This window comes from Pelobates fuscus, chromosome 13 (assembly GCF_036172605.1).
Source record: "Pelobates fuscus isolate aPelFus1 chromosome 13, aPelFus1.pri, whole genome shotgun sequence".
NCBI classification, from domain to species: Eukaryota; Metazoa; Chordata; class Amphibia; order Anura; family Pelobatidae; genus Pelobates; species Pelobates fuscus.
Genome location: NC_086329.1, coordinates 76,583,036 through 76,592,190, shown reverse-complemented (window position 1 = coordinate 76,592,190; position 9,155 = coordinate 76,583,036). Strand labels below are relative to the sequence as shown.

The 9,155-nt window shown below is 39.8% G+C and overlaps 1 protein-coding gene across 2 annotated transcripts in view; it reads left to right on the top strand.

The window, feature by feature from the left end:
- The window catches only part of KATNBL1 (katanin regulatory subunit B1 like 1), a 49,234-nt gene that overhangs the window by 21,092 nt on the left and 18,987 nt on the right, over positions 1–9,155 (top strand). For both annotated transcript variants that reach the window (XM_063439056.1, XM_063439057.1), the window contains exons 2-5: positions 664–785; positions 3,399–3,442; positions 4,355–4,634; positions 5,575–5,693. In XM_063439056.1, coding sequence (XP_063295126.1) covers positions 678–785; positions 3,399–3,442; positions 4,355–4,634; positions 5,575–5,693 — 551 coding nt within the window. In that variant the 5' untranslated portion in view covers positions 664–677. The remainder of the gene's footprint in view (positions 1–663; positions 786–3,398; positions 3,443–4,354; positions 4,635–5,574; positions 5,694–9,155) is intronic.

The window sequence follows — 9,155 nt, the reverse complement described above, 5'->3', positions numbered from 1 at the left end:
TTAAAAAATAAACATGTCCTCTTGAATGCTTCATTTTATGGACATGTTGCAGAGAATAATGAATGAGGCAAGCATAGGACTGTTCTTACTACTTTTTAAGAGATCTGCTATTTTTTCCATAGCACAGTGTGTAGATATGATTTATAATCTGATTAAACACAGATTGAAATTACCTTCAAGGCTGCTTAAGTTTAACTATAGCTGCATACATGAGGCCATAGTGTAGATGGAATTGGCAGCATTTTTCTTTTTCCTGAATACTCCATGACCAGATGCTCTGGCAGAGGGGCACCAATCACACGGGACCAATCTTGAATTTTATATAATTTGATATACTCATATGAGAAAGCTGTTTAGCATTTTGTGCTGTAGTGATGCATTATGTGATCCCAGCATTCTATAAGCGGTTAATATGAGCTGAAGCACAAATTCTTGTAACCTCTTGATACTACTGGACACCAGAGAAATTAACTTTTTAAATAATACAAATATAGTGAAAATTATGAATAATTATGTTTAACATAGTATATTTCTTTCAAAATAGACTGAAAACTTACAAGTATGCCTGGATTGTGAGAGATGTGAGAATTTTGAATTATTATAATATTTCAAATTAAACATTTTATCTTTCCTTCTTCCTCCTTTATCTTTCCCTTTGTTCAGATTTCCTTGGGATTATGGCACCTGGAGCCAGAGATGCTAAGAAAAGGGACCTCGAAGAAGGTTGTTCAAATGATTTCCCAAGGAAGAGGATCTCTCCTTCAGCCAAGCAGAACATGAAGGAGGTACAGTAATGATGCGTGTGGCCATAATGGAGTTTGCTTCTAGCATTTACGAAGAAAATTTGGTGTGATGCACGGTAATGTTTTGCATGTGAAACATCATTTTTTTTTTTTTTTTCTTGGTGTTCCAACCCAGTCCTCAAGTACCCCCTACCATTCCAGGATTTAGGCATTACCCTGTTGTCTAAAGTGTTTTTTTTTATTTTAGTTTTTCTAAAAACACCTTAGACACAACTGGGTAATCACTAAATCCTGGACTGGTAGCGGGTACTTGAGGACTGGGTAGGGAACCACTGTTCTACAGTGTCCAACCCATTTGCGCACTGTACTACACCATAGGGCAGTTATGAAGGGAGCTAGCAGTCTCTCTATGCTGTGAGGTAATAACTGCTGCTCCCTTGCATTATATATGCTGTGATGAGCAAGAACAAAAATGTTTGATGTCATCTTCCCTGAATGCAGACATGGGAGCTGGAGAGCTGTCTCTGCAGGTGGCCCAGGGTGTAATATAATGGGGAGAGCCTAAAGAGTTATGATAGAAAATAAGCGGTATAGACTATCCTAAAGAAGGTGAGAAGATGGCATTAAAAATATGGGTAAGGCAAGCAATGTGAGGGTTGAAATCAGAAGACAAGGGGTTAGGAAGAGCTGTGAAAAGCATGAAAAGAGGTGCAGAGGTAAAGGGGAGTAGTTGAAATTTGCACACACACAAATGGGGAAGCACAGTGAAGGAAACATGAGGATTGAGACCTGGGGTCTGAGGTTACTGATTAGATTAAAGGCGGCTATTGGCCAAGCAGCCAGGGAACAGTTAAGAGCGTGTGGCCAAAAACTAAAATTTTAGATTATCAGAGGATAATTTTAATTTTTTTTCAAATTCTTTATTTTTGTAGTGTATAAACATGTAACAGTCGCGTGTGAGGTACCCCAAAGGCAATCCAGCGTTTCAAATTTATATATTACATTAGGGTAGATGAGAAACATGCACATTTTTGGTATTATTAGGAAAAGGTTAATACAATACGTTGCATACAAGTCTGGTCAATTATGTCCTGTCGATTAGGTCTGCAAAATTTTAACAGTGAGGAGTGCTTTAGCTCATGCTTAACCTGTCCTGTCGATTAGGTCGGCAGAATGTTAACATCAACTATGAGGCTTTAATGCAAACAAGCTGAACTAGTAGTGCATTAGATCAGCCTTTTATGTCACAGTGCATATGAGACAGGGTTATCAGCTTAACGTTTGTGTTGTAGATCGCACATACAGTGTTATGGCAAGTTAATTAAGACATTCCCAGTGGGTTGCAAGGTAGCCAGTCCAAGGTCTTAAGTACCCTTATTTAACAAGGTGGCTTGTGTCTTGGGGGCAAGTTAAACCTCGAGGTAGGGGAGGTAGTGGTATGTATGGGGTTGGTAAGAAAGCCCCACCATATATCACTTGGGACTCTTTAAGCTAGGCCAGGCAATAACTTTATGCACATATACTTTGATATGTCCGGCTACTTTAGGATGTCAGGTTAAGTTAGTTATAAGTCCTGCTTGTTGCCTCAATTGACGGGTTGAGGCAGGCGGGGAACAGTTTTCTCCCGTAGAGCCTAACAGGTAGCTCTGTTGTCGTTTTCAGCCCATGCCACACTTCGCCACGATAGAGCAGTCCTTTAATTCTGGGTACTCCACTGATGAGGTAATGGCAATGCGTTGGAGTAGCTGCCCGGCTGACTGTGTGCTTTACGACATCTTCCGTCGCGGTGTAAAGTGCGGCATGGATGGGTTCTCTTGGTCTCATCATGTAGGTGTGATCATTCCCCATAGAGATGCATTGATATAATGCATCTGAGGACATACTGGTTACTGCAACATTCTCGTTCTAAAATGATGGAAGAACTCTTTAATCTGAGCTCATACCCTAGCTTATTGGAAGAATGACTGAGCCCTCCATGGTACTCAATTCAATAATTGTTTTTTTTCAATGTAGTGGCTATATGGTTGTACAAGTATGATCTTGTAAGTGCGTGTATGGATATGTATGACCAATGGAAATGGTAAAATAAGGCTTAAAGGGATGCTCTGGACCCATAAAGCACTTGAGCTTGCTCTTTGTTTTTTTTTTTGTTTGTTTTTTTCCCATTTCACAAAAAGTACAGATTTCAGTATAAAATTAGCAATTTAATAAATTAAGTGTTAACACCTCCCTGGTTGTCAGACAACTGGTCATGTTACTTCCTGGTTGTTCTACTGCTCAGTGGAACTAAACTCGAGAGGCAGCAAATGCCCAGGGCACCTGCATGGCAAAGACTTATCATTGAGCTGCATTGCGAAGTCTGTGATTGGACAGCCACAGCAAGTCTGGGCTGTAGAGGACTTGCAAAGGCTGCAGACAGGAGATCTGTATCTTTTGCAAGTTGTTTGTAGACTTATCCCACAACGAAACAAAATGGCATACTTAAATGCATGCATGTTTTCATTTGGGGTATCTACTAAACAGTGTTTGGTTTTTTTCTTGTCTTTCTATGTGGGCAGTGGAGTGCCTCTTTAAGTTTGCAATTTGGGGGGGGGAGGGGTTCTTATGTCGACATATTTCATAGACTGTTTTGATGTGTTTTTTTGTTTTTTTTAGGATAATTACTTATCACCAAACAAGTTGGTTTCTGTTGGAAACGGGTAAGTAAAATCCTGTGAATTGAATTTCAGCCTACTTAATGTTTTAACAATAACCAGGCAATAGCTCTGTTAACTAGGCATCATTCCCTGTACATTTCTTCTTTAAACGTCAAAATGTCTCCTATTCCCTGATTGTCAGTATTGGTGTCCTTCCTTTGTTATTCTTCTGACCTCTTCTAAATGGAGGTTAAGTTTTCTCTTTACTTTTCCTACAACAAACCAAATGCTTTCTGCATCCTATCTAGCCTTTACAGCTACAACATGTCCACATTTGAGATACAAACACAGTTCTGTTTCTTGTACTTTTTCTTCTCTCCCTTTTCTGTTGTAAATAAGGAGCCCATGTGTCCTTTCTGCCTTTAAGTGCATACAGGCCTACACTGTTGGATAGTGGTGCATTTGATTTGAAATAATATTGTCAAAGGGACCTTTTTTCAATGTAAATATGTCTGACACCCTAAAGGGATGAAGAACTTCTTCCAAAATTATCCTATAATTCAGTGCTTCCCAAGTAGATCCTCAGGGCACTCAAAAAGTCCATGTTTTGATATATTTCCTAGGGAACAGAAGTGAGAAATCCTGGGCTCTTGCTATGTCGTGAGGATTTAGTTGAGTTAAGACTGCTGTAAAGGGTAGGCTTAAATTAACCCCTTCATGACTGCGTTGGCCATATATTATTAAGATGAATGTTGCTACCTGACCTGTTGTGGAAGGGTTAACAATTGGGATGCATTTGTTTTATAGGGGCACCATAACTATTTGAGCATGTATATTTGCATTCTGTATTCCATAGTGTTTTGCGCGCTTTTTTTTTTATACACATACAGAAAAGGGGTTCTTTTGCGGGTGTTTCTGTCAAATACTTTAGTTTTTTACTATTTTATGTGAAATTTGTATTCCTATTTTCTGTAGAACACTGGTTGTGGAGTCTCCAAGCAGCAATCAAAAGCTCTATAAAGTTGTATATTGCAGGAGGAAAGCTCGGCAACAAACACAGAGTCCTGTGTACAGAAAGAAGTTGCACCCCAAAGGTTTGGGCGGTGACATGGCAAATAAGGAAAATGAGCTAGCGGCAGGGAACCTGCATGAGAAGCTCCAAAACGAGAGGTGCAGTTTAATGCTGAATTCCACTGACTCCTGTTCTGCTCAGACAGAGGGACCTTCTTCAAAATATAATGGGTTCTTTGCAGAGGTAAATCTTGTTCCTTGGTCAGTCTAGCCTTAGGAAAAAACATTAACACTAGTTCATAACTCACATCTCCACTTATCCCATCATTTACTAGGCAGCTGCTAAAACGTTTCAGTAGTGATACAGCGCTCCGGAATTTGCTAGCGCTATATAAATAATATTTATTGTGCTTTCTGTGCAATGCACCTGTCTTTCATCTGAATGTACTTCTGCTTTGTGATCAGGATTTACTAGCTTTAGTAACTGACAAAATTATACAGTGACCATTGTAACCCTGCAGTGTAGCCACCAACAGGGAGGAAGATGCTGTTACCTGGCCACTACCTACCCTGTCTGTTACAAGAGCCTTCACCTACCAGCTGTTTCATTAGACTTGCGCAAAATTTCTTGTCTAAAGATTAATCGATTTTTGTTTGGAAAACTCATCAAATAAAGATATCCTTTCATGAGGCTTGAGTCCATCCTGTTCCATGTTGTTTTTGCTGACTCTGACAAGTGTGTGTAGTTACATCTAGGAATAATTTGCGTGCTTAGCATTCTGCTGTGGATATAAATGGATATAGCACTGTCCTAATTCCTATCTCTGATGTAAGCGTATATAGGTTTGGTAATAGTTTGTGTTTAGTTTAAAGTGCATTATAAACTATTATGTCCTGTCCCCCTGACTCCTGCCGGGGGTATGTTAAACCCAAAGTAGCCCAAGCAAATGTCTGCTCTCCTACTCCGAGTAGGAGAGAGACACTAATATGGATTGATTTATTTTTGTTTAGATTTTGACAACAAACCATTACAAATGTGTGTGCTGCAGCCTACCTTTGATTTGTATTTAGACAGAGGCTTTTTAAATTTATCCCACTACTATATCCTGTTCTTAATTCTTTTGCTGACTTCTCTACCTCTTCAATTGCAAGCACAGTATTTTAATATAAATTTTAAATTTCAGGTCTCAAAAGATCATGACACTATGGCTCAAGTCCTATTCAGCAGGAATCTAAGGCTAAACGTTGCGCTTACCTTTTGGAAGAAGCGTAGTGTGAATGAACTTGTAGCGTATTTAGTCCGGTAAGCTTCTCTTTTATTTATTTTTTCTTCTTTTTTTAAATATCTCTTCAGGATTTCCAGTTGACCTTTTTGTACACATATTGGGTGCAAAGAGCAGAGCGCTATTTTCTTGCAGTGACAGGATTTATAAGCTTAAAGGACCACTATAGGCACACAGACCACTTCAGCTCAAGGAAGTGGTCTGGGTGCCAGGTCCCCATAGTTTTAACCCTGCAGCTGAAAACATAGCAGAGTTAATCCAGCCTCTAGTGGCTGTCTCCCTGACAGTGACTAGAGGCGCTTCCGTGATTTACACGTAGTAAATCGCACTTATTTGACGTTGGACGTCCTCGCGGTCCTCCAGCGTCCAAAAATATCCCCATAGGAAAGCATTGAGTAATGCTTTACTATGGGCGGGTTTGAATGCTCGCTCTCGCCTCTGGCTGCGCATGCGTATTCGGCTCCACTTGGAAGTTTACGTCGGCGGGGGAGGAGAGGTCACCAGCGATTAAGGTAAGTGGATTAAGGGGTTTTAACCCCTTCAGCGCCAAGGGAGGGGGGCACTCAAAGAGCCTATAGTGCCAGGCAAACGGGATTGTTTTCTTCGCACTATAGGATCCTTTAACAGTAATATATAATAGTTTGACAACAGGCTTCTAGTTTGGGGGTGTATACTATCAATTGCTTATTAACTTTTTAAGACAAAAATAAAGCATCTGAAATGCTTTTAATAGTGTTAAGCCCTTGGTCTAAATGTTTACATTATGAAGTATCCTCATATCATCTTCTAAAGGCACATCTTAACAGTTAAATGTATAAATACATTCATTTCTCCCCCCCCCTTCCCATCATGGTCGGTGCTCAGTAAGAGCCAAAATTTTATCTCTGCATTCTGGTAGTTTTAATTCAAAGCAAATGTCATTTGGCATACAGATTTTATGTGATCGTAGACTGGAATTTCTATGTCAGATTTAAGATGACATACGTCCACTCTGTGAACTACGGTGACTTTTTATAAGTAAACCTAAATATTCTGCAACTAAGTCAGTTTGGCAAATCCTGAATAGATGACCTGCCATTTCTTTATTTATTTTCAATTCATTATCCCTTTTACAGGCAGAGGTAATTGATATTACATGTAAATATTTGTTTGAGGGTATCCAAACCTTATACAGATGCAAAACTCCAATAAAGTGTGTGTGTATATATATAAAATCACGTATTTTTCTTTTTACTTCTCTTCTTCTTTCCCCATCTCTTTTCTTTTCCTTCTCTTCTCCTTCTCAAAATATCTTCTAATCACCTAATTTTTTGCTTTGCCTCTTTCCTTCTCTTCCACATCATCTAACAATAACCTGCTATTTCAAACCTGAAATTGACCTTGCTGTATTTGTAGACGAAGGCCACAAAATGTTTCAGCTAGCATCCAAATAATTGCTCAGCAAGCAAATCTACTGTAAAGCATTGTTACAAGTAAGCTCTCTGTTGTTCTAAACAGGCACTGGATTAATGGCAGAATTGGTGTAAGTGTACTATTGCACTGAATAAAATACTCCTATCTTTGTTGGTTTCTAATAGAATGTCTTTTTAAAGGAACACTACAGCACACTGTAAGTAAGAAGTCAGACCTTTAGAGCAGTTTTACTTTTTTAGATTTGATGTGCTGGGCATTGCTTCACACCTTCACCACATCAATCAGACAGACTGAAGATCCTGCTTAGGAGCTTCTGTTGGCTCTACTGAGCTAAGCCCTGTAGTGCAGGGCTAGTTCATCAGCTGAGAGTTAACGGATTGCCCTCAGCCAATGCGCTATGCTCTGCACTATTGGGCTTAGCTCAGAGAGCTTCCAATCAGTAGCACTGATCTTTCAGATCTATTCTGACCTCAAGCACTCCTGTGCCAGCAGAGGTGTGTGGAATAAATACATTTATTCCCAAAGTGCATTTTCATTTATCACAAGTGTAATTGCTCGTAAACAGAGAGCAACTATATGCTTATCAGTTTATATACATAGTCCAGTTCACTTTTCTACCTAGGAGGAGTGAGTGCTCCACTTGTTGCGCGCACACACAACTCCATTTATTTTTAAGGCTCTCCGGTCTGAGTGCGTGCAGGGTCCGCTCTGTAGAGTAAATTCTGTAACATTGTTATTGTTTTTATAGTAACCTTTTAAAGGCACACTAGAGGCACCGTGACCAATACATCTCAATGAAGTGGTCAGGGTGCAGTAGCCTTGTCCTTTTAACGCTTTAAAGTAAAATGGCATTTTTTTTATTTCTAGGACTAACCTTTAAGGGCTGTCTTACGGAGGACACCTTTAGGCAAAACTAGACAAATCCCAGGCGCCCGTTCGCCATGGCGACCAATAATTTGGTCCTGGCACTTGGGTATTTGTCAACCTGTTTTCAATGGTGCCCGCATGCCTGCTGTTCTCCTATTTGTGGCCTGCCGATGCTCTCCGTGAAGATCAACTGTCGTGGCTCTGCGTGACGTAACGTGTGTCGCGCATGCGCGATCGCGTCTTTGAGTGCGCGATTGTCTAGTAACTTGCGTTAAGGAGTGGTAGAACATCAAAAGCAGTCGTAGAACCGCGATATCTAGGAAAGTCTATTTACATTATACTTCTTACTAGCCTATTCCCTTATTAATTCCTTTTATACATCTTCATAATAATTTCCCCCAAAATAGCCATCCTCAAACTTTTTCCTCAAAGATCATGGATCGGTTTATCTCGCAAAATGCATAGTAACATACTGCTGTTGTCCAGAAGTACGATATATGTGACACATGCAGGTTGATTAACTGATTTTATGGTATTTAATCTACTTTGGTCCTAGAAAGTTCTTAGGCGTCCTAAAAGGTTAAAGGAACACTATAGTCACCTAAATTACTTTAGCTAAATAAAGCAGTTTTAGTGTATAGATCATTCCCCTGCAATTTCACTGCTCAATTCACTGCCATTTAGGAGTTAAATTACTTTGTTTCTGCTTATGCAGCCCTAGCCACACCTCCCCTGGCTATGATTGACAGAGCCTGCATGAAAAAAAAAACTGGTTTCACTTTCAAACAGATGTAATTTACCTTAAATAATTGTATCTCAATCTATAAATTGAACTTTAATCACATACAGGAGGCTCTTGCAGGGTCTAGCAAGCTGTTAACATAGCAGGGGCTAAGAAAATCTTTATTAAACAGAACTTTCAATAAAGAAAGCCAAAATAGGGCTCTCTTTACAGGAAGTGTTTATGGAAGGCTGTGCAAGTCACATGCAGGGAGGTGTGACTAGGGTTCATAAACAAATGGATTTAACTCCTAAATGGCAGAGGATTGAGCAGTGAGGCTGCAGGGGCATGTTCTATACACCAAAACTGCTTCATTAAGCTAAAGTTGTTCAGGTGACTATAGTGTCCCTTTAATGGGCAAAAGCTGAGAGCCAAACCTGTGTGCATCTGGAAAGATACACATCAGGGTTACTAACAAGAA